At 41.5% G+C, this 25,422-nt stretch overlaps 2 protein-coding genes across 8 annotated transcripts in view; both read right to left on the reverse strand.

Moving 5' to 3' along the window:
* The window catches only part of TPCN2 (two pore segment channel 2), a 72,173-nt gene extending 67,353 nt beyond the window's left edge, over positions 1-4,820 (reverse strand). For all 3 annotated transcript variants that reach the window (XM_088057658.1, XM_088057657.1, XM_014260406.2), the window contains exons 1-4: positions 4,715-4,820; positions 2,670-2,734; positions 1,386-1,462; positions 513-690 (exon numbers count right to left, since the gene is read on the reverse strand). In XM_088057658.1, the coding sequence (XP_087913784.1) occupies positions 513-690; positions 1,386-1,462; positions 2,670-2,734; positions 4,715-4,820 (426 nt within the window). The remainder of the gene's footprint in view (positions 1-512; positions 691-1,385; positions 1,463-2,669; positions 2,735-4,714) is intronic.
* Positions 4,821-8,401: 3,581 nt separating this feature from the next.
* NADSYN1 (NAD synthetase 1) lies at positions 8,402-24,713 on the reverse strand. 5 transcript variants are annotated; one of them, XM_014260430.2, is made up of 22 exons: positions 24,566-24,713; positions 24,375-24,435; positions 23,779-23,895; positions 22,428-22,481; positions 21,950-22,039; positions 21,052-21,103; positions 20,266-20,354; positions 18,860-18,977; positions 18,231-18,362; positions 17,646-17,720; positions 17,355-17,479; positions 17,109-17,157; positions 16,478-16,580; positions 14,906-15,074; positions 14,412-14,547; positions 13,550-13,656; positions 12,653-12,784; positions 12,429-12,498; positions 11,686-11,814; positions 11,037-11,213; positions 10,612-10,696; positions 8,402-8,876 (listed from the first exon to the last, which is right to left on the reverse strand). In XM_014260430.2, the coding sequence occupies exons 1-21, from the start codon at positions 24,648-24,650 to the stop codon at positions 10,658-10,660; spliced, it is 2,109 nt and encodes a 702-aa protein (XP_014115905.1). In that variant the 5' UTR covers positions 24,651-24,713; the 3' UTR covers positions 8,402-8,876; positions 10,612-10,657. The 5 variants fall into 5 exon arrangements, with proteins under 5 accessions (XP_014115905.1, XP_005531843.1, XP_014115907.1 ...); XM_005531786.3 differs by lacking the exon at positions 10,612-10,696; XM_014260431.2 differs by lacking the exon at positions 8,402-8,876 and having other exon boundaries at positions 8,895-10,670.
* Between the last annotated feature and the right edge of the window lie 709 nt (positions 24,714-25,422).

Raw genomic sequence — 25,422 nt, forward strand, 5'->3', positions numbered from 1 at the left:
CTGAATACAAGAAAATTCTCCACTTAATAAACATTGAAAGGGACTTTCCAGAAATAAATATTCCCAAGAAGAATAAGTATGACCAAGAAAGGTTAGTTTCTGACAACTTTTATTTTGAGTAAATGAACTGACATATTTAATATATACCCTGACTTTATATCCTAATACAAGCAGCTAAGCCAAAACACTTGCATTCTTCGAAAAATTTATTTCACTTTATTTCACACAATTAGGAAAATTAGGTTAAAAAAAGGGAATCAATTTTAATTTCTTATTTATTAAATATATTCAGTTATTATATTAATTATATTATTTAACTTAATTTATATTTTATTATATTATTATTTAAATAATCAATTTTAAATCTTAATTTAGTATATTCACTTGCTAATTTATCCTGAAGTAAGGCTCTAATAAAGCAAGGCAATTTCATCCTGCAAACACAAGATTTGAAAAACAATTCTACCACACACCTACTGTTTCATTCAATACCAGATGAAGGAGATGCTCACCTTCACAGATACGTCAACCACGAACACAAGGAAGCAGAGCAGCTCAATGCTCTCCGTGAGGCCACAGGGAGGATTCCAGGCAGGAAGGCGGTATCGCACATCCGACGTGACAGTAAGCGAGGAAGGCTCTTCAATGAAAGCCAAAGCCAAGATTACAGTAATGGTTAAGCTCAAAATCCTGTTTGGACAGGGATGAAATTAAAAATAAAGCAAACAAAACCATAAAAAAATGAACAGAAAAACATACCTCAAAACAACTCCCAAAAAACCAGCCACAAAATGAGTCAAAATAATAACAAAATACTTACAAAAGCAATTTTCTTTGAAGTAAACCAAGCTTTATGATATTGTATTTCACTCAAATGGGTTAGACCACAAGGCAGCACTTCACTGGCATGTTGTTGCCTGTACTGGAGATGTAACTGCTGACCACCAAATAACCTGAGGTGGTGTCCTTTTGAAACTAACAGCAGCAAACAATCTTGCTGGTATCCAGCATGTTTAGAAATAGACACTTTGAAAATTCTTAAGGCACAGTGCTTTAAATCATGCTAATATTAGCCTAGTCATGCAACACTCCCATGGCTGTTTCAAAGAGCCATCTATGTCATCACACTTCCACAGAATTTGCTGCTTTCCACGTCTATCATGTTCACATATGATCAATCCCCTTGCTCCCCACAGTAATTCATATTATAATATTATAGTATTTTATATATAATATAAATATATTTATAATATTGTATTATTATAATAATTATAATTTGATAAAAAAAACAAAACAATTATCTAACAAGCAAGAAAGATGAAGAGTAGTTTTTCAGAAAGACTAACTCCTAAACAAAAAAGCAAAAAGAATAAACAAGTTCTTACCACTGGCAAGTCCTGGAATAATACCATCGATAAAGCCACAGGGATTTGGAGTCCACACGGTGATTTATAGATCGATACTGAAGGCAGAAAGCAAAAAGGTTAATTCAAACATCACATTCAGTCTGTCTCAAAGACAAAGATCAAGTTACCAAAGCAAACTAAATGAGTACATGTTATTATTAAAGTATCAGGTCACCCATGACCACAGAGGTACTCTACATGTGTAAAAAGGGAAAGATTTTAAGGAAGTTCTGTTATCCAGAGACCACACAGCTGCTCAGATAATTAAACTGTGTGCCAGTCATCTGAAGCACTGTCATAATTTCAAATAACAGCATTTGTAATAATTCAGTGACTATTCTATGTACTCGCCAAAATGGTCCACCGACTTGATTTCCCTCTCCAACATTCATTCTACCCGCAGATCTTCTTCCATCTTTCTCTCCCAACAGGCCATAAGATGTAAACAAATTAATTCTGAATCGAAGAGACTTCAACTTATGTCTTTGAATAAAATACGCTTGCAGATCATGAAGTGTCTGTGATTCTTCAGGAATCCCCAAAATCCATCCCTCCTCTGTGACAGCTCCTGGGCGGTTCGTAGTCTGCTCCCACTGAGTAGATGCTTCCAGAAAGGTGGCCACACCTTAAATACATCTGACCCACAGAAATCTCCCAATCAAAAGCCATCTAGATGCAGCAAGAGAGCTCAAGAACTGGCCTTCAGCATTCCCACTGCCTGGGAGAAAACAGGATCTAGGAACCTGCAGCAATGGCCAGTAAAGGAAAGACAAAGAGGGACTCAAGACTTACAAAGGCACCAAGTTCAGCTCAAGATGAAGAGTTCCAGCTTCACACTTGAAACAAGCCTTAAACTCTTAAGCTTTTACCAGCTCTTAAGATGTGCAAGTAGTCAGATTGAGAGGCAAATTACAGGGTTAGCTCAAATAGTTTCTCTTAGCAGTAGGTTAGTCACTACCAAAACACCCACAAACAACCCAAACAAATAAACAAAAAAAACCACCATGAAAATCATTCCACAAACCAACACGTCTTTAAAAACCCTTAAGAGAGATTACTTTATTGTGGGGAAAAATATATTTCTCCTAGGCAGAAGTTCACTGAGACTTGTATACTACAGGAATTTGGAATTCTGATTAGCCCTGTGAATTGAGATGGTGGTTTATGAACGCTGCCTGAACACAGAAAAACTTAAACTGGTAGAGCGTGTGACAAACATCCAGCATGGGGAGCATAACAGCTACCAAAAAAAAATTTACTTACTTGTATTGCATCTTCAATAAATACTATGGCTTGGTTTATATAAAGGTTATTATCAGCGCCAGCAACTATGAAGTCAAAAAGAAATAAGAATAACTCACTCTGTTTTGGATAAACTTTGGATTAAAACATCAGTTAACAGAAGGTGCACAATCACAGTTGTCATGACAAAGAGCACGGTAAACACACAGAAAAAGAGAGTTCCTGCCACATTTGCTGTGTCAGCAGCACTGTGCATTACACTAAATAACTAGTAACAATATCCAACACACCATGCAACTTTCTATGTTTTGTTAAAAGGTTGTCTTTTAGGTTTAAGTATTATGTACCAGATTACACTGGTAGTTAAGTATCACAAAACTACACAGAAACAAGTTCTAACAGGGAAAATAATGGAGATTCAAATTGCTCTTTGACAGAGTATACAGACAAGTTAAGCCAGAAAAATCAGGCACTACTATTATAGCAATTTTTATTTTTGTTTAATAAAGATACTGCAGTTTAGAGTGATCTTGTTCCTCCAAAACCAACAGGAATCTCCAGTCATATGAGAACTAAATTAAGTGCTTTTTAAATTTGTTCTGAGAGTTACTATTACCATACCAAAAAGATCAGAGCTCAAGACACAGGAAGGGATGAAAGAACACAAATTGAAATAAAATACCAATAAATTATTTACTATGACACTTTTCAAGATCCAGTATTAAGAAGTCTATGTGAAGACAGACCCATAAAAAATAAAAGGCAGACACTTGTGTTTATTTGAAATAAGACCTTTCAGGAACTAACCTGGCAATTAAGCCAAAAAGAGAAATAAAAGCAAATAAGGTCAAAAAAAGGAAGGGGGAAAAAAGAAAGGAGAGATATAAAAGAGATAAAAAACTGAGGTGGACTCAAGATACAAAAAACATGCTAGTGTAACCTTGCTACAGAGGGCAGGAGTCCCAAGGAACACTTCATACCATCTCCATTGAGAAGACAGCAATCACAACCCGGGATACAACAGAAGAGTCCATCCCAGCAGTTGCACAATCCCCTTCCTCCAGACAGCAAGCAATGCCAGAAACACCATTGATCACAGTCACAGATAACTTTATGTTCCACGTGATTCCGTACATCAATTTTCTGCAAAGACTGCAAACGGTTTTTCTATGCCACCCTTTATCTAAGCATCAGCAACAACAGTTTAGTACTGATCCTGATAGGAGCCATGGCACAAGAAAGATGTGAGCACAAACAGTAGAAAAGCCAGGCTCACGCAGTAAAGACATTACTTCTTCCATGACATCTCACACTAGTGAGATAAAAATAAAAGTTGCTTAAAGCAACCATTAATTAAAAGGATGGCAAGGACAGCAAAAGCTTTAGGTACTTGAAGCACCCAGCAAGCCACTAGTGTTGATGCCAGCGTTTTTGGACGGGCAGAATCAAGTGACTGTTCATAATATAAAAATAAAACAGGGAAATTAGTCAAAAATGTTTATTTTAGCAATTTCTTCATGTATTCTACCATGGATATCCAACTTATTCTGCAATTCTTAGTCACAGCAAGTGACACTTAGTCACAAGTGATGATTAAAGCAGTGCTCGGTTTGGGCACACAGGACCCATCCGAGACCCCGCTGCACTTCTGGCACTGCACAAGAGCAACAAAAAGTGAAGGTTCCCTTAGGTGATGCGATACCCTCAAATGAGAGAACCTGAGGTCTCCAAAGGATTCCATCCTGGGGGAACTGAGATGTCAGACCTACCACAGTCACCGGGTTCGAGAAAAACTTGTCAGCACTTCAGAGGAAAACCCTTAAATTACATAAGGAACTAAAGAAGCCAGGGGCTGCAGCAGCAAGGCTCGCACCTAAGCCCGGCGCTAGCGGATCCCTCAGAGCCGTCCCGGCCGGAGCCGTCGGGAGCAGCCCGGGCAGGGCGGCCGAGCCCCACCAAGCCCCTCGGCAGCCGGGGAGGCTTCCTGCCCCTCCCGTTCCTCCCGCTCCCGGGAGCGCCCCAGCTCTGCGGGAGAGGCGAGAGCTCCGCCCGCCCCGGGCACTCACCGTCCTCGGCGGCCGAGCGGGCACCGCCGCGCTCCCGCCACAGCCCCCGGCCCGCCCGCCAGCGCCGCGGGGGCAGCAGCGGCTCCGCCTCAGCGCCGGCCTCCATCGGCACCACCGACCGCGCTCCCGCCGCGCCGCCGCCGAGCTGCGATGGGGCGGGGCGGGGCGGGACGGGGAGTAAGGGAGGGGACCGGGGACCGGGGACGGGACGGGAGCGGGGCTCGGCCCGCCCCGCCCCGGGCGGCTCCGCCCACCGCACGTGACCGGCTGCGGGGAAGGGCGGGACCCACGGCCCCGCCGCGCTCCTCCCACCGCTGCCACCGGAGCCGGCGCTGCCCCGACATTCGTCCCCCGGGCGCCATTTCCCGGCCGCCGCTGGCGAGCTGGGGTACTGAAGCAGGCGGAGTGCGGTGAGAGACGTGGTGGTGTGGGGTAGAAAAGTGTCGGCTTTTCACGTAAACTTCCGAGGGCGGATCCCACACGTCATTTATGGATTAAAAATTATATCTCTGATGAGGAGTTGCATCTTTTTTGCCTCACGCCAGCTGCTGCAGGCTCCTGGCTGTCTGCCTCAGGGCAGCAGCGGGGCCGCTTCCCGCATGTATCACAGTCCTAAATAACCATTTACATCCTTGGTCGCAGAAAGCACTTAATTTCTATTTAATCACCTAGGCATTCCATAAGCAACTGTGAACTTCACTCATGTCGCTTTTACTGTTAAAAGATGCTTCACTTGTGCTCCTTGCCCGCTTTGCTCACGGCCCCCTTCACAAGCCCTTCCACTGGTCAGTTTCATAAAACTTCAGTTTCAGAAGAGTTGTCAGGACAAATTTGACAACACTTTTCTGCCACATACTGGGGCCTGTGGCAGCATAATGATAAACACGAGGGCTTATCAATCCTTCATTTTAGTATTCCAGGCTGTGAAGTAAAAGTAGACCCATACTTTGCTCTTAAATTCAAAGTTACACATTGTTTATCAACCTGGGTGCTCTTTACTTCAGTGACTATTTTACACATTTACTAGTCAATACTATGTTATAGTCACCTTATAAGGTGACTTAATTGTAAGAACTAGTTGAATTGCAGATAAAATCATGGAACAGGGAGCAGTGTTCACAGTGGACAATGGATTTGCCATAGGCCAGCTCTCTTTCAGGGAGCTGGTGGTATGTAGAGATAACAGGCTCATAATCATGATGTGTCACAAATTCAGCCAAATGACAAAAAATTGGTCTCTATGGGCAACCTTTATTTAACTCTGAAAAGGAACGTATAATTTTATACATGTTTGATAAATAGCAGTGGGGTAGCTTTTGCTTTCATCTGCACCACTGTTTAGTCAAAAATTAGTTTAACACTGATTTCCAATTAAGTCAGGGTAAGATCCAGCTGAAGATAATAAAGAAAACTCTTTGATGTTATCTTTACCATAATGGATGTGCAGTGGATTGACCTGAGCTGCTCCATCACTCCCCTCCTCAACTGGACATGAAGAGAAAATATGAATTAAGGTCCAGGACAGGTCACTCACTGAATACCATCACAGGCTAAACAGTTGACACAGCAAAATTATTTGAATTTATTAGCAATCATATCAAAACTGGATAATGAGAAATAAAGTAAATCCTAAAAACAACCCAGTTCTCCCTCCTTCCTGAGCTTAAATTTATTCCTGATTCTCTACCCCTCTCCCTCAGTGGCATAGGGAGACAGGGCACGGGATTATAGTCAGTTCTCATTGTTTCTGCTTCTTCCTCAGGGCAATGAGTCCTTCCCCCCTCCTTCAGTGTGGGGGTTTCCCTCCCACAGAGAACAGTCCTCCATGAACTTTTCCAACATGAGTCTTTCCCACGGGCTGCAGTTCTTCAGGAACAGCCTGTTCCACTGTGGGTTCCCCACAGTGCCACAAGTCCTACCAGGACACCTGCTCCAGCATGGACTCCCCTCTCCATGGGTCTGCAGGTCCCTGCCAGGACCCTGATCCAGCATGGGCTTCTCCCTGCTCTGGTGTGGGCTCCTCCATGGGCTGCAGGTAGATCTGTGCATCCCTGTGCCCTCCATGTGCTGCACGGACACAGCTGCCTCACCAGGGGCTGCAGGGGAATCTCAGCACCGGGGGCACCTCCTGCCCCTCCTTCTGCCCTGACCTGGGTGTCTGCAGGGCTGTTCTCCTCACATATTCTCACACTGCTCTTCTCTGGCTGCAATTACTTCTGCACAATACCTTTTTCTCCTTCTTAAATCTGTTATCAGAGGCATTAATCCCATCACTGGTTGGTTTGGCCTTGGCCAGTGCTGGGTCCATCCTGGAGCCAGCTGGGATTGGCTTTGCCAGACACAGAGGAAGCTTCCAGGAGCTTCTCAAGCTGTAGCCCTCCCCAACTAAAACCTGGCTACACGAACCCAATACAAGTTGTCTCCAGTAAAAAGTGAACATCATCAGCTACACGTTAGAATTATTTCCCATTCTCAGTAGGCAACAAAGTATTGAATAACATTGGAGTTAAGTGTTGGTAACAGTCGAACTAGAGGCATCAGGTGGAAGAGACACAGTGAAAATATTTGGATAGTAAAAGGAAAATAGGATTGACCTGGTACAATCTGTAGTCAGCATTACCAGGCAAGAAATAAAATGCAATTTGTACATGTGCTGTAAATGCCATTGCTAAGAAACACAAGTGTCTGAAATAGTCAGGGTAACAACACTAACACTAACTGTAACAAGACAGGAAATGTGTGTAAAAATTGTATTTTTGTGCTATTATTTTTTATTTGAATGAAAGCAAATGTCTCCTCTTCCCTCTTCTATGATTATCTAGAAAAAGAAACCAGTAACTTCCGGAGGAAACAAATAAGAAGCCTTCAAATATACAACAAATTCTTGAACTTCTGTTCAAAAGTCATCCACTCCCTCTGGCTGGAATGGGAAGTGGAAGTGCCCAACTAACTGTGAAGGAAGGCAAATCACAGCTGGGGTTTTCCATTCTTCCTACCAGCAGCACCCATTAAAATAAGTCAGTTATTTAAATCAGTACCATGTAACAAACACATAATGGACAATGCACCATCTTTAACTTCAAGTGAATCAACTCCTGAGTTGTGGAAAACAAATGTGGAGAATTTGCCCTTTTTAGCAGACGTTTTCCACTAGCACAATGTAAGACTATTTTAACAGAAGTCTCACTGGGCCTCTCCTGTTGTTGCAGTTAAGAATGTTGTTTGCCCAGAACTGCAGAAATGCATTTCTACTTTTCCCTATTAGAAGTGCACCTTTCAAATTAAGGTTTAAAAAAGAAATGGGAACAGTCAAACATTTAATGAAAAGGCAGAAAAGGAAATCAGGGAAAGGAACAGGCCCATCCTTTTTTATTGCTCCACAGCACTGAACAAATTTATAAGATCAGTTGAAGCCATGAAGTTAAAAATTAAGTTTTTGCAAACTGTAGGTGGGATGTGGATGACACACTAATTGAGCTCAGAGAATACTGGTTTTATACTTCATTCTGCAATATTCAAACAAAAAGCTGAACTCTAAATTTGATCCCACTAACATGAAGATTACCCATCTGCTTCAAGACAGACATGCTTCCAATATCTTGCTGAGTTAGATCTTGTGGCCACTCAAAACACTGGGCCAGTCCACAAAGCCAGTGCCAGGTAAATAAAAACCATGCAGAATAAGAATTGAGTCAATTAGCATGACAAAATTACAAGTTTATTGCAAAGTAAGGTGAGTTTTTCCCCCTCAACAGCACATACCAGAACTGTTAAAATTTTTTACATTCAGCTGAATGTTATTTAAAAGTCATATCCAAATTATCATAACCAAACAAAAGACTACCCTGGGCTTATTTATGATTATTCAAATATTTTAAATTAAAGGCAATTAACTCAAGAAGTTGAAGAAAATCCTTAATAAATGATCCCTTAGCCAAACTACAATTTAAGTATATCAGGAGTAAAACGGGAGTCAATAAAAAATACTGATTACAACGGTCAGCTCAAGAACTGTTAAGCAGGTCATCCCTGCTCATTATCACAGTATAATCCAGTCTTGAACATTCTGTTTGGCAAATTAGTAGCCACAGTTAAACAAGACAGGAAGTTAGTCCATGTCTTCAACTACAGAAATTCCTTCCTTTTTTTCTAGCTTGGATACCTGCAAATAAAAAGTAAACCAATTCAGTAGCAAAAATAAGCTTGTTCTTCCATCAGCATCTGCTGCTGGTTGTAAAAGAGACACAGAAAGATCAGGTTTTTATGAAGTGGATAAATCTTTTGGCTTGACCAAATGCAGCTAATCTTGTGGTGTGACACTGGAAAAAGCAGAAGACAGCCTGCAAATATCTCGTCCTTGCGGGTAGATGTGCCGGCTTTCTTCTGAGCTGCACCACAGTTCCTTCAAATTATACCAGCCATTAAAATCCCAGTGAACATTTTGGCGCCTGAAGTGCATCATTTGTGCTCTGACCACAAATCCTTTACTTCAGACACATCTCCAAGGCAGAAGCTACAGAGTGCACTGCCAGAGTTCCTAGGGCTGTTCTAAATCCCCTCAGCCAAGTAGAGCTGAATGACATGAAGACTCCATGAAGACTCAATCTGGCAATTCCCAGAAAATGCTATGATCTCAAATTCCTTTTACCCCTGTTCCTTCTGCAGCAAATACAAAGGGAATTTTGCATTAAAAATGGGTGGATAACTAAACTGGCTTGACTACACTACAGACATCCAAAGCAGAAAAGTACTTTCTACAAATCCAACAGATTTTTCTATCATTAGCACTCCAAATTGTTTCCATTCACAAATGAGCTCGACCTGTAACAAGACTCTCCTACAGGGAAACCTGGCGTTACCTAACTGAAAGTGGGTTTTATGTCAAGTTTGTGCCATATTTTCACAGTCCCGTTACTCTGCCATAAAAATCTTTAGTGCAGATAGAGCAGAATCATCAGTGGGACACTGTCCTAGATAGTGATTCTCTTCAGAATTACAATCATGCTGAACACCTACAATGAGGAAACTCTTCCTGTATTTCTTTTATTGAATAGGGCAGATTTGACTCAAACCACTGCAAGTTAATATTTTCATGTCTTGCAAAAATCTGCAGGAGTTACTAGTTCAGGCTACTCTTATCCACACATTAAAATCTTCCCCAAACTTGTCTCCCAGTTTCCAGGAATAAGTTGCAATGGCCACTACCCTTGCAGAGCACAACCGCTATTACATACAAATCTAGTTAGAGAGTATAACAATACCATCATTAAAAAATCTTAATCATATTTAGTGTAAGCATAAAATAATTACACTTTGGTCCAGACCCTACAAAAACATTTTGCCTGACTCCCACTGAGGCCAAAAGAACTTTTGTCCTGGATTTCAGTGGGAAAAAGTCCAATATGATGTAAAAATCCCCCACCATATATACTTTACAATAACATACTGAAAAGCACTAAAAGCACGTGGTAACTTTTATTCCAGGTTTCAAGGTAGTAAAATACTATTACAACATGTCTGGCATTTCACAGATGAAGGAATTAATATTTTATTACATGTATAAACATGTATTATAAAACATAAACATATATTCTTAAAAGTAACTTTTAAGTTAGGGTGTAAAAATCTCTGGCAGAAAAGAATTCAAGATGTTAAAATTCTTCACCCCAGCACTTCTGCCATAAAAGAGGCATTAAAATAAGTTTGAAGGGGTGGCTAAAAACTATAAAAAGTTAAGCATGGTTCCAATTATTGCCTGAATCCCTCCTCATCTCAGTGCTCAAACTGAGCATGGTATGATTACTGATGCTGTGTTCAAGCAAACATGTATTTGTCAGTCAACTAACTTAAGATTCAAAAAAGGAGCTGTTGCAGAAGCAGGTTGGAGAAGCACTCACAGTGAATTGCTGCCTCTTACACTGGCTTTCCCCACGCTGATGTAGGTCAGGTCTTAATTCTGCAATTAAGCAGACAGGTCCTGAACTGAAACCAAAACACAAAAGCTTGTTTCTCCCATTAGCACAGGACTTCATGAGTCTGGATACACTTTTACACTATTACTTTCTGTCCTCAGTACATGTATTCTTTTATTTTTCTCTTTTTCTTGTTTTCATAGTAGTATGACAAAAAAGAACCTAAACAGCCTATACTGATGTTAGAGGATTTAGCCTCACAGTTATGTGAAAAGAACAATCACAGTTATTTCTGTAATAACTATTACCCTAAATTTTAGTTGTCTTTTGCTGGAGATTCACTGTAACCAGGTTTGGCCCCCTTTGAATAATTTAAATACAAAATCATTCCAGAAGCAGAGGGCATTTACCTGTTTGTCTATACACCTGAACTGCCAGGACCATGAGGTGTTGTAGAGGAAAGGCCTCAGGTCAAACCGGTTGTCATCTGGACTGTAGTTTTCAGCATGGTAGGACGGAGTGAGGGTGGTCATTTTGTGCCTGTTGACTGAATACATCCTGAAGAAATGCTTAACCTTGGATGCCACCTGGTGTACAAAGAATGTAGCTTTTAATCAGATGAAGTTTCTTAGTACTTTAATGAAAAAATTTAGAGGGGCACAGTATTTTGAAGACTGTCTTCTGCCTTTACAAAGTCTAAATATTCTTTCAAAGCAAGAGCCTTTTTTTGTCTCAGAACACATAATCAAATGCTTTAATAGTAGCTGGTCATCTGTATTTCAGAAAACCATTTTCCCCAAGGTACAATTCTGAAGTAACAGTTTTCAAATTACCCAATGAACAACTGTTTTAACAATTTTCAGCACAAGATAACAAGCTCCATTTAAGATATGCAGATCAACTTATCCAGCATATTCTGCTGCAGCTGTAGAAAAGTCTCTAAACACAAAATAATGAAATATTCCTTTTAGCTAAAAGGAACCTGACCTTTCTCCAGACATACTCTATTTTGGCAAAAACATTAAACTATGATATTTTTTTTTCTCTTTAGTATATTACCTCTCTTGGAGTACAAATTTCCTTCCACATATTAATCAGCTTACAGAACATACTGTATGGTCCAGCCTTTGCAATTTTCCTTAATTTCCCATAGATTGAGAGCTCTGCATATGTCATCCCCATATCTGCCTGAAAACACACACACACAGAAAGTCACTGAAAATCTTAACTATGCAAATTTTAATCCATACTTTCATGGAGTAATTAAAATAACCCAGTTAAATCAAAGGAACAACAAAATAAAATTGTCAATGTCAAAAAGACATAGTAATGTTATGAGCAGAAATAAAAAAACCCACTGGAATCTCTCTGAATTGGGAGATTGGAAGCCACAGAGGTAGTTTTATCAGTCCTCTCCAAACAGATAGCAAAGAGAAAGGTGTGGAGAGAAGTGTGTGGAGAGAAGAGAGCTTTGCCACCAGTCATTTTCATAGCTGTAAAGCCCTGACTTTCTTTTGATATTATAAAAACCTTAAAACAAACTGAATTTTACAACACCCATCCTTCTAAGTGTCCAAAAATCTAAAATAATTTAAAAAATGTTAATTTGCTGTTTTGGAAACTATTGTCAACACCACTAGGGCAGGTGTGGGAAACCAATGCCTTTTTGGCAGCTTTAAGACTGTTTATAACATGCTTGTCAATAAGCATGGTTAAATATAAGAGTAAACAAGTTATGGGACAAATTCCAGATTTTGGAGTAAGGCTTACCAGAGCATTTTAAAGGCACTGCCCATTATTACCTCATCAGTTTGAGCCACTTGTCCATCCACCAGGGGCTCCAACTCCGCAGTCGGTGGAGCTGACATGATACTGTAAAGGAGAGGGAAAAGGAAAAACACCGATTCTGTGCAGTCTTATGAGTCTTATGTTTGTTAAAACAGTGCTTCATCCCAAAAATGAAGCACCTGGCTCAGACAATTCCTCCAGTGGAATTAACAAACACAGTCACTGAATCACTGCTCACCTGCTGAGGGCTGTGAGCTGGAAGTTTTCAATGCAGTATTGAATGAAGTTCTTCAAATCAGTCTTACTGATGCCACCAATAGGGTTGATATCAGCACTGGAGCAGTCATACTTGGTCAAGTAGCCACGGAGACTGAGCAAAACAGGAAATTTTATATGGCAACAGTTAATAATAATGTAACTGCAGCATAATATATATAATCCTCGACCCTACAGAGAATTTATATGCAGCATGAAGAAAGGGAGAAACAGACTACAGATTAGTAACATATTCATACCTAAAAGCAAACATGTTTAACTGCAACAGGGCTATCCTAAAGCCCTGAAATTTCCAGAAGATGATACTTCAAACAATCATAAAGCACTGCAAAACTGTCTATGCTGAGTCAATATGTGCAAAACAATTAAAATACTGTGCTAACTAATTAAAACAGTAAATCTCAAAACACCCACACAACCACCACACGGTATTCTCACATTTTAGAGGTTACCACTCCCACAGTCTTACAGGCATTGCTTTAATCTTTGAATATGCAGCTCTAATAACAGTACTCCAGATTTTAAAGTCTGTTTTTTCAGATCAAAGTTCACACCTTAATTCCTAACACAGTAACTGAAAATTCAACAAACTGGGAAATTAGACTAGTGAATGTACAGGTAAGGTCTGCTGAAAACAGCATTTTATGGGAAAGCTATAGCAATACTTTGGCTAAACCTCTGAAAAATACATAATTTCCCATTCAGGCCAATTTAACTATTTTCATTAATTTCATTGTTATCTGGGTATTCTTAGGTTGTTAGCCCTACTGAGTAATAATCTACAGAGGGATTTGGTAGAGTTGCAAGAAAATGACAGTGACCTGTTCCACCTGGGTTTGGATTTCTAATTTTCACCAACCTTTCATCCACATTGGCTGATCCCAGCACCAGCAGTCCCCCTGGCATCCCACGAGCCCACAGTGTCAGCTGAGCAAACAGATAGGCAAGGACCATTCTTATTCTAGCCTGCAAAGCAAAATGAAAAGGAAAGCAAAATTTACATAGCATAGTGATTTCTCCCCAGTCACTTTTATCAATCAATTGTCTAAACAAACTCATGAAGAACAAAATGCAGGCAGGGTAAGTGCGACTGCAAGAAGGATGATCTTGTAGAGAAATGGCTGCACGTGTTCAGGAAATCCAGGTTCAGTATCTGCTGCTGCCAAAGACTGATGAAGTTTCTCCTGGCCAACTGGGGAGTGGTTGCCATTTGCTATCTCTAACAACACTAACAAGGATCCATGATCAATGAAGTATGCGGATAAACCACACCCTTATTATAGAGTAAATAAATCCCTCTAGTCTAATAGAAAACATTTATAAAAAGTACACTTCGCTTTTGTCCCCGTTCTGAAATTCAGCTTTTTCTAAGGATGGCAGTAATGCCAAACCAACCTGGGATCCAGCCTCCAGCTCCAGCCGCAATTGTGGGTGATGTTAAGCAAATACCCACACTCCTCTGTGCCTTAAGCCTCTCCTGTTGCCAAAAAGCTGATAAAGAATTCAATGTTTTCTTCCAGAACAAACAGTTGGATTTCTCCAGTAACAGAGGGAGAAAGATCAAGTCCTCAAATTAACAAAAACTATCAAACAGGATATCCAACACTCAGAACTAAAGCATAGTTGGTGGTTAGGTTGGAAAATGAAAAAAAAAAAAAAAATCAAACTAAAACCCACAGACTCAAAAAGGTGTGATCTGATTCAGCCTACAGGACACACACCTGCACATTCTGGAGTGCCAGGCTCTCTCTGCTGCTCCCTCCATGGACAGAAAACTGGGGAATTCGACCTGTCACCACACTGAAGATCCCCACAACAGCTTTCACAGCCGCATCAATGTTCAGGTTGATGTGGTAGCTGAGAAGAATTCAAGCACAAGTGACTCAACCAGCACAATCAGACAATATAAAATAGAAAAAACAAACCAGCATCCACCCATCAAATGCAGTTTCAAAGCTGCTAAAATATCAGATCTGGTATGAAGAAACTTAGGAAAGAATAACACTTTTCAGAGTCTGTTTCCGAAATTCCATGTCCTTTGCCAAATGCTTCTAAATTTGCCTCATCTTAACGCTTAAGTAATAATATATGTAGCATTCCTACTTAACCTACCTCCCATTCCTCTCTTATTTTTTCCCATTCTCAAGCTTGAGTGTTTTAGATCTAAGCCTTTGCCAGCCCATGATGCTTTTTCCCAGCACTTGTGGGCTTGTACCTGCCTATTTGCTCAGCCAGCAGTTTAGCCCTGTTGCGGGTATCCTGAGAGGAGTTCTCACTAGCCATGTAGCACGTGGTGAAGACACGGTTGCAGAATTCCGGAGGATCCTCAGGAATGTAGGTCTCATCATTCACAATCCTGCGTGCATCAGCCAGCACATCTGCATCTGAGGACAGAGCAAAAGAAACAAAACAAAAGTAGAAATTATTGTGCTCCTCCATTTGCAGAGGATATGCAAATATCTGGTACATCCCTCGTATTCCAATTAAGCTTTACATGACTGTTGGAGGTTGGATCTCCATCCTTTTGTTCCTTCTCACCTATGGAATTTTTTGCCCCTTAGTTGTGGGGAAACCTGATTGCTAGTACTTGTTGGGTGCTTGTGAAACACAGTGAGTTTGGCTGGGCCCAGGGAGGAAGTGGAGGGGGGTGGCAAGGACAGCTGGGGGCTGGCTGGTTTCTTGGGCTGGAGAGCAGAACAGTCACAGGGAGTTGTCGCAGTTTGGAGAAGGGAATTCTCCAAAATTCTCCATTGCCCAGATGGAGCTGCTGTTTCTTCCTTCTTCATTGGTGGCCTCGCACCCCCTGTCCTCCCAGGATGTGGCAGTGCCAGGCACCGCCACGGAGCTGCTGATACACCTCAGCCACTGGCCCAGGATCTCTGCTCATCCCTGCTGTTCCAGCTGAGTGTTCCTCAGAGCCCTGCAGGAGCACCGGGACTGCCCCAGGGGGTTTGTGAAGCAAAGCCTCTCCTCCATCCCTTCCCGTCTCGGCCGAGAAGGCTGTCACGGGTACCCTGGTTCTATTTTGTTGTTAACGCTGTAGTTATTGTTGTTTGTTTGCCTTGTTATACATACTAGTAAAGAACTGTCATTCCTATCCCTAGATCTTTGCCTGAGAGCTCCTTGATTTCAGAATTATAATAATTCGGAAGGAGGGGGGTCTACATTTTTCCATTCCAAGGGAGGCTCCTGCCCTCTCTAGCAGACACCTGTCTTCTAATCCTGGAAAACAACAAATAAGATGACTACATCTAACTGCCCCCCAAAAATTTTCATCTATCAAATAAAAGAACTACTGATCTTGCTCCTGATTTTGAGTACAGAAATATTAAATCCTTTTGATCTACTAAAGAATTTTCATAGAAAACATGATCCAGTATGTACAAAGACTTAGCTAAAAGCATGAAGTCTGCTTAATGCCAGTTTAAGAACTTAAACCATTCCTAGCCATGCTTTGTAGTGCTGGTTTTAACAGAAGGGGAAAATTCTCAGAATAAACTGAAGACTACATTAACCAACATTTGAGACAGAATAGTCTAGACAGAAACTAGTTTGAGTTCCACATCCAATTCTTAAACCCAGAATGAAAACTGTTATGCCAATTCAGAGAATCTGAATGTGGACACACATTTTTGCTGGAATTTTTTAAGAGATACAAAGGACTCCATTAGAACAACAGGAAAAGGGTCTGCCATTAATAAGCTCTTTCAGCTACTGCACCCAGCTAATATTAACTTGTCCATAATCATTAGTAAACACAGCTGGCCAGACATACAGATCTACTTACTGCCATTCTTGACTGCCAGGCAAACCTGGTGACACATGGAATACACTATGCAAGCTGTAGCAGAGCTGTCAACTCCACCACTCAGAGGTAGGAGAAATCCTGCCTTGAAAACAGAGCAAGGAAGAGGTTCCACACAGCAAAATTCGAAAAAAATACATATTGTATCACTCAGAAACACATTCCTGTAGAAGAATGACAGGTGCATTGTTCAAGGCTGTTTATATTCTACTGGGGAAAAACAGAACAAACCATCCAAAGCATGTCCTCTGAAACTCATTAACTGGATAATCAAACAAGTAGTCAGTGTAAAACCCTTTGGCTAGAAAAAATTCCAGTTGTCTTCACCCTCTAGTAAGACAGGAATACTAGTAAAAAAGATTACATTTTTCATATATCCTTTACTATTACACTGAATGACTACTTCATGTCATTCTGCTGCACTCAAGAAAGTACAGTTCCTAAGGGAAAAGTGCACAGAGCATACTGAAGTCACACATGGAACACGATTTTTAAGTCTGAATGAGCTACCTCACTCAGACTTTGTACCTTGGACTAACATCAGTTTGGGATGACAGCACACAGGATAACAATTTGGATGTGCCAAGGGAAAAACAAACCAAGTTGTTCTTACCTGTTTGCTGCGCCTTAAATAATCCCAGAGCCAACATGCAGGTCCAAGGCTGAAATTACAGAACATCATAGTTCTAAGAAGGTTAGGGAATAATACCTAAACAAGTCAACATATTTACTGTGGTATTCCAATGAGACCCTTCCTTTACTTAAATCTAAACAACATCTTATGTTTATCTCTTTCTTTGAGTTTTGGTTAGGTTTTTCTTTAATCAAAATAATTTTAACAGATTAAGTGATTGATTACCTGATCTCCTCCTCAGGACTGTGGTGTCTCCACTGGATTGGCATACAAGTAGGAACAGCTATATCATCAGGACATGACAGAGCAAAGTTCACTTTTACCCTGGGATAAGGATTCACTTTACTTGCCTAAGCAACAGTACAGAAGAATTCAGAAGAAAGCAATTTTAACATAGCATATCCCTATAAAACGTTAGTTCTGTAAGATACTGTGAAAATCAAGACATGCAAATACTTTTTACATTTATTAACTATTCAAACTTGTCACAGTTTACAAACACAAAGAGCTCCTAACCGCCAAGTTACGAGATGAAATCTCTGCTCTATAACTTCGAACATCCTCCAGGTCCAGAGTAGCAACCAGCACCTCCTATGGAAAAACTTTCAACATTAGATCACTCTACACAGACAAAAAATGCTTTGCAAAAGATTCAGCATCAGCTGTGGCAAAGGAAAAGGTAAGAAATGTTACTGGGGAAAGAGGTGGATCTGGCACATAATGTGAGGAAACCTAGATGACAAATCTACTTTTTTCTGAAATCAAAGTGAAACCTTATGAAACCTACAAAACTGGGTCATAATCAGAACATTGCAGTCTTTGCCCTTTCTTCCTCTAGATAAGGGAATCTCAATCAACAGTCTCCCCTCCTTATGGTGATTGCATACAAAAATGTTTTCATTAAGTTATTCCACGTGACAGCTCTTCCTCACAAAAACAGAAGAGCTACTGTAGGTAATCTGACTAGGAAAACACTTGGATCTAGTTGAGTAGCATAATTAAAATACACCCTTTTTAGTCTAGAGACGTGGACCTAGAGTCTGGAATGTCTGGGAAATGTTGAGCATAGATGAGCTAGCAGCTATGGGGTGAAAACATTACCACATCATCGAGTGAAAACTGGGATCCTTGTGCAACTGTTTCTCCATTCATAGAAATCATGGCACAGCCATCATAATACAGACGATCACCATCACAGCCTCTCTGGTTTGCTAAAATATATATTCCACCATTCTGCCAGGGAAACAAACATGCAGGGAAGAAAAAAAACAAAAGCTGTTCAGAATATAGCACCTGACAGGATGTTAAAAATCAAAATGTTATTTCTCTGTTCCTGCCCTTCTTGCAAACTTCCTCTCCCTTTATATTGTGAATGATTTATGGCTGGGATTCTCTCTTGACAGGAGTCTCTATCAGTAGCAAGAGTTATTCCCTCAATGCAAACAGAGAGAGCTGCACTTCTAAATTGAAATTCTGAGTTCAAATTGAGGTTGGGAAAAGCAGGAAGATGATGACAGAAGCTGTGTTTGGATAGCAGAGCAGAGAGTAGATTTTGATAAATATAATCAAAGCATGTTAAATTACAATGACAAAGCAGCTTTTTCACAGTGTAATGTACACTTATTGCTTCATTTTTGTCCCCATCATTGTTAGACAGGACTACAGACCAAATACTTAACATCTTCTCATTTTTAAAACAAACAGAACTTTCCAGGTAGAAAAGTGCACACCTTTGCTGTGGCAGAATTCACCAGATCCACCCGAGCACGAGCCTTCCGCAGCACATGGTGACTCCCGGAAGAGTTGGTGAAAATTTCCACGCCATCAAGTCCCATCTCAATGTGAGGGCTGTCAAAGCAAAAGGCACAAGAATAAATCCCTATTGTGCTGTGAAAACTGAAAATATCATTAAAAATCACTGATAAACAGAAACATCTATGTCACTGTCAGTTTTATGCATGCCTTAGCTCAAACAAGAATAGGGCTTCCAAAAACACCCGTTTTCTTGCATTGCCCAACTCTTCTGTCAAGAGTGGTTGCAGAGGTCAGGAGGGCTTTTGCTCATTCTGTACTAAATGAAATGCCTTCTACTCTATAGAAGGCCAAGCCTCAAAGAAAGAGAGAATAACGTAATCTTGGTCTGAAAGGGCAGCATGGATATACACTGCGAAGTCAGTTGTCCCATTTTTCTTGTCTCTTTGTAAATCAAAAAACAGAACCACAAGGATGTGCGTACGGAGGCGCCCCCCGAGCCCGAGATACTGGCTCTCCCCTGGAGGGGAGATACTTCTCTGTGAGAGAGACACAATGTGTCGCTCCCAGGGGTCTTTGAGTTAGATATGTTAAACTGTTGTGTTTCATTGGTGTTCTCCCCTGCTGTCCCACCCCGATACAGGTATCTCAGGCTTCCCCCTGCCCCTCTCCTTCTCCATAAATATCCCGGGTTTTCCCCTGTTCGGCAGATTCGCTGTTACCGGCACCCTTCACTGGAGCTCTGCCTAAATAAAGGTTGTGCTTCGGTGGAACGCTGGACCAGCTTTCTCGTCCCTGCTTCCTGTGTCGCCTGACCGCCGCCACCGAGCTGAGCTGAGCTGAAATCACTACTATACTATTACTGAGCTGAGCTGGAATCACTCGACTGCTCGAAGCTGCTCACATGCGCTTCGGGCCAGCCTTTCTCAAGGCTGCTTCTGGAGAAGTCGCGGTGCTCCGGGCTCTCCGCCACCGCGGCACAAGGAGAAGATTTTTACTATTTTTTTTTTCTTTTTTCAATGTCATAAGAAAGAAATACTGAAAAAAAAATCACATCTTTGATACACCACACCTTCTGCAGTTACAAGGAAATTAATATAACTGGGAGATTTAGAAAAATATGAGGAATGTGACCATTAGAGTTGCCTGTCATTCTACGTACTACCTACCATTCCCTACCTTCCATTTTGAATTGATTTAGCTTAACCACATTTCTTTGCCATCCTGCACCTAGCCTAGTGAGGTCTTTCCCATGATGTATTTATTGCTCCTAATTATATTTTATCTTACTGGCACTTTCTGAAAGATAACAAGCAGATCTTTTCTAACATTTATTTCAGGCAGCTCCAGGGTAGTTTACTTTTTATTTCCTCTTCTCCTTTACCTGTTTGGTGCCCAGAGTTCTTCACATATTTCTGCTCCTAGGCAGGTATCTTTGGTTGCTAGCACTGCATCCCCAAAAGGAACAGTTTCCTGAGAAAAAACAAGAACATTCTTACACATATGAAGTAGAACAAGCTATTCAATTCAAAAACTTAACTGATCTTAAGAAAATATAAAAATTGAAGGATCACTTATGTGAAATTAGTGACATAATATAAATCACATTATACTTTCTTTCATTTTATACCAAGTCTGATTAAAAAAATAATTAAAAATTCTGTAATGCAAATTTCTGGACTGATTGAAATTTTGTGTTTTAATTTCAGTAATATTCAGATCCAGTGCTTTGCTTAAGGACAGGAATTAAACAATCTACAAAACAGAATCTGTCTGTTGCTAGAAAGCACACTCCTGCTTTGTGGGAAATAACATAAATTTTAGATCCTTCTGAATTAACAAGGTTTAAATGATTTTTTAATTTAATTTTTTTAACCTAAAAACACATATTCAATTCGAAGCACAGATAAACTCAGTACCAAAATTATGCAAAATATGGCAACGTTCTGTATATACAAATAACTGAGGCAGATTTAAAATTTACTTGCTTTGCTGCTGCGTACTAACATAAATAAGGTTAAATTATGCTTTCATTTAATGTAACTTAGAACCACCACTGAAACATATGAATCTACAATATGACTGGCAGAAAAATTCTGGGGGCTACAGTTTTTAATTGCTGAATCTGGAACATGCTAAATTAAAAAAAAAAAAAAAAAGCCCAACTTACCTGTCCAGTCACTTCCTGAATTATCCTGGGTAGAAAATATTCCTCTACATGCCTAAATCAAGTATATTGTAAATACATCATTACATAAATCACAGCATAAGAACTGGTTCTCATCTCACCTTCTAACATTGGTTAAAGAAACCATATTGAAGTTGTACAGAGCTGTGTGTGTTTAAAAAGATGAAAAAATACCTTCATATTCTCAGTGGAATTAATCATAAATGCTAACATTTTAACATAGCATCATCTGTGCTTCAGAAAGGCATGGTAACCCCATCCTAGCTAGAAAACAGACCTAACAAAGAACACACCATGCAAGTCAAATGCCAGATGGAAGTTTCTCTTTTTGCAGGGTTACTACACGAGCAAGGCAGAACCAGCTGGGGCTCAGAAGAGGGACGAGAAGTACTTTGCTGGGACGGTCAAGTTAGAAATATTCCCTGACTACAAGATCAGTGCACAGCATCAGAGATGTGTGCCAGGCATGTTCTGCAGCATCATAAGGTAGGCAGCTTTTATTCCCTACAGTTGAAGTTCTGACAGAGCTCATCCATTTCAACATTTGCCAGTTCAGTAGTGGGATGCAGCAATTCAGGAGATACACAGCCTCTTCCAGTCCTGAGCTGGGTGTTCTTAGAAAGCACATACCAGGAAAATTACACTTTACACTGGCTGTAGGATCAAGCAGCCCCACATTTTCTTCCAGTTCAGCAACTCAGAGTTTGACTACCCAATAAGCTTCCTAACCAAGCTGCAACCACATAGCTTGGCTGACTCTGTGTTGCTGTTCTCCCTGTAGCAGCTAGTGATGACCTGCTGTAGATATTTCAACCCTGTTGCTGTGGCTGCAAACAGCAAGCTGTGTTTTTTAACACAATTCTAACAGCTGCCAGCATACCTTGCTTTGCTCCATGGGGTGAACCATCTAAGTTCCCTGTAGTTTCCTGTATTTGCCAGTGACATTTTTGGTCTGATCAGAAGAATCCTCCTTAAATCATAAAACAAAACAGAAAAGCTGAGTTAACATACGATGTACAGCCAAACAAGGCTATATATGAACACTGATTAAGATCACTATACATGAACACTGATTAAGATCAATTCCTTTTCTTCTTTTATAATGTAACATTTTTAAAGTTTCTGTTTGCAGACTCAAGGGGTTTTACTGAGCTCTTTCAGAAAGCAGTGGGAATTTAGTTTCCATAAATCAGAAAAAGAAAAAATAGATAATGAAAAACCTTAGTTGTCTCTCTCTAAATTTAGCAAATAAGAAGATAAATCCCTCACTCTACATAGCACCGAAGAATCTTGCTTGAAGGCCAAACTGGTGTCTGAAAAGATGTGTTACCTCACAAAACACATCAAGAACTACTTACTTATTTAAAAAGATCACTCGACAATTGTAGCGAACATTTCTGTGCAGAACAGGCCTGTGAAAATAAGAAGCAAAATTAGCAGTGACTGCACTCACTAAATGCAATAATAAAAAGCTACAGAAATTCTTTACTGCATAAAAACTATTCATAAGACCTCACTAGAGAGAATCAAACAAAACAATATATCAAGTTTTAGCTTCTAATTTTTTTAGTTAAAGTAGTTGTTTGAAAAAATCAGAGTTACTGACTGTGCTGTCAATCTCAGATATATCAGCTGCTACCTGAGCCTTAGGAACATGCGCAGACCAGAAGATTCCCCATGGCTGGGTATGGTTATTTAATCAAATGTGACCTCCTGTGATACTGCCAATCCAGTTCAAAATCAAACCAGCTTTACACATTTATATCAATACTCCTGCATTCCACAGCTGCAACAGCAGGGTCTTGTCCAGGGATGTTACAGCCACCAGTGACTGACATGAGACTCAACTAGACGGGTCTCTGGTTAAGCTCAGGAAACCATTTATTCAACACAGGAACAAACTCAGTTTAAATCCAGAGACAGAGCCCAGAACAGAGGCAGGGTGTGATGGGTTTTGTGGGACAGAGCCAGGGTGTTAAATCCCTGTTTAAGGCTGGGGTCTAATAGGAACAGAGCAAGGCAGAAACCCCAGGGGCACAGAACCAATCACAACACCCTGGGCTGCCACCACACGAGGGGTCCGGGGTGGGGAACTCTTCCTGGGCTCACAGGGCACATCCCCCGAGGCAGAGGGTGGAATTTATTTTTCCCAGGCTTTAGAGCCACGCCTCTCACTTTAACAATGCTTATGTAAAACTAAATCTTTGCTTCTCTGGGTGGGGGGGGGGGCACCCCACACAATACTAACATGCAAATTTTACAGATATAATTTATCACTCTTCCATGTCAGCACAAGGCTTAGAATGGCTTCAGCGATTTTCACATAGATTTACATTGCTTTAAGATGTCTGTCAGTGAAAGCAGCCCCCACATTCCTACAAGACAGTCAATTTATAAACCCCTTTGAGTTACACCTCACAGAAAGTCTGACCCGTGGCACTAAGGACCAGACATTAAGGTTTCCAATATATAACTGTAATTATCCTATTTCTCTCTTGAAGGGCTCAGCCACCAACAATCTCTGGAAGGATTATCTTCCAGAAAGTGTTCTGCAAGTTGCAGACCTGGTCATGGTAATCAAAAGGGTAAAAGTAGTGCAGTTCCTAAGATATGTTTGAAAGTTTGGTGCAGAGCCCTCACTATCCACAGCATGGCACATTCCCTTAGGACTTATCCATTTATTACAGGTACAACAAAAAAAAAACTTACATTCCCACATCACAGATAATATCTTGAGTTGCTGGAGACTCCAAGAGCTTTTCAAGAACTTGAAACGAATGCAAGAGTGTGTCTGACTCATAATAATGATCTGAGCAGCCATAACCACTGTGTATATAAACAAGGAGAAATCAAAAATTCAGACAGATCAGCACCAGAGCCAAATAATCATGACTACTTCAGACAGGGAACATTTCACTCACATAGAAAATTTATACAGGAAATGAAGAAGCAGTGCTGTCAACACCATCCCTACTTACAGAATTTAAAACTCTGTGGTGTTTTGTATCACCCCATGATATTCCTTCCAAGGACAGCAGCCTGGGCCCAGGCAGAAATCAATGCACTACATTTCCCCTGAAGGAAAACTCACTGAAATAGGTCAAAAATTTTCGCTACCAGTTAGGTTTCCAAGACAAGAGACTCAATCCTGTGCCCACAACTACAGTGCTTTTCTTTGCACCAACAGCCGCATGCTTAAGTACGGCTTTGGGCACTGCAGCACCACGGAGCTGATGCTCTTCCGGACTGTTCTTCCACAGTTAACTGGAATCGCACCAAACCCAGCTCCAGCAAAGAGCCCTTACCAGATTTCGAGCTCTGGCCCAAGCCGGTACCGGGCTCCTTTGCTCTTGGCGATGTCGATACCTGGAAGAGTGTTGGGAGCGCAGTGCGTGAAACAGGCGCGGGCTGCGCTGCCCCGCCCGCGGGAGGAGGGAAGGAGGGAGCGGCAGAGGGTTCCTGATGGCCGGGGGCAGCCAGCCATCTCGGCACTCACTTCTGAATATCCTTTCCAGGTTGCCCTCGAAGTCCAGAGCCCACTGGTTGAGGGCGCAGGTGGCCACGGTCACTGCCCGGCCCATGGCGACCGTGCCGCCTTCCCCACTGCTTCCGGGACGGCACCGGGCCGGGGCTGCTGGGCGGGGGGCTGCCGGCCCCTCCTCCCGGCCCCTCCTCCCGGCCCCTCCTCCGGTCCCTCCTCCTGCCGCTCCTCCCGGCCCCTCCTCCCGGCCCCATCTGCCGGTCCCTCCTCCCGGCCCTGGCAGCAGCTCGGTGCCGTCAGCACTTCAAGCACCGGCTCCATGCAGACCTGGTGTCCAATCGCGCTGCGGCTCCTCCGGCGCCGGGTGCTGCTGCACACCCGTACGCGTTTTCCGCAGTTTTTTGTCCCCAGAGCCCTGAATGACGAGAACATAGCCTTAGCTCATTTCTTAGCCCTGCAGCTAAGAAAGTTAAGAAGTGTCCGTCCCTCAAACCGACTTCAGAGTGTGAGTACTGAAGGTAACTGGAACAGGGTGCAACGTTCTGTGTGTTGTTCTCATTTCAGCATCGTTCTGGCAGCTCTCAGCGTGCTGACCCCAGAGAGGGTGACTTCTTCAAAGTCCAATATCCTCTCTTATGTCCCTCATCACATATTTGGCTGCCGTGAGCTGCCTTACACACACGAGTCTAACTCCTTTCTGTACTAGAATCAGAATCATTAAGTTGGAAAAGACCTGTAAGACCACTGAGCCCAACCACTAACCCAGCACTGCCAAGCCCACCACTAAAGCATGTCCCCAAGGGCCACATACAACACGGCTTTTACCTCCAGCAATGGTGATTCCACCACCGCCCTGGGCGGTCTGTCCCAAT

The sequence above is a fragment of the Pseudopodoces humilis genome, chromosome 7, assembly GCF_049639895.1.
Source record: "Pseudopodoces humilis isolate 2021_Gansu_Grassland_sample_001 chromosome 7, ASM4963989v1, whole genome shotgun sequence".
Lineage (NCBI taxonomy): Eukaryota > Metazoa > Chordata > Aves > Passeriformes > Paridae > Pseudopodoces > Pseudopodoces humilis.

Excerpts from the sequence above, each read along its gene's own strand:
- NADSYN1 (XM_005531786.3), bottom strand. The coding sequence starts at position 24,650 with ATGGGCCGGGCAGTGACCGTGGCCACCTGCGCCCTCAACCAGTGGGCT. Across the intron at positions 22,040-22,427 it reads CGAGTGATCTTTTTAAATAA|GAGGATTCTTCTGATCAGAC; the intron begins GTAAGTAGTTCT and ends TTATGATTTAAG. Across the intron at positions 18,978-20,265 it reads GAACTCTGGGCACCAAACAG|CCCTCACATTGAGATGGGAC; the intron begins GTAAAGGAGAAG and ends TTGCTTTGACAG.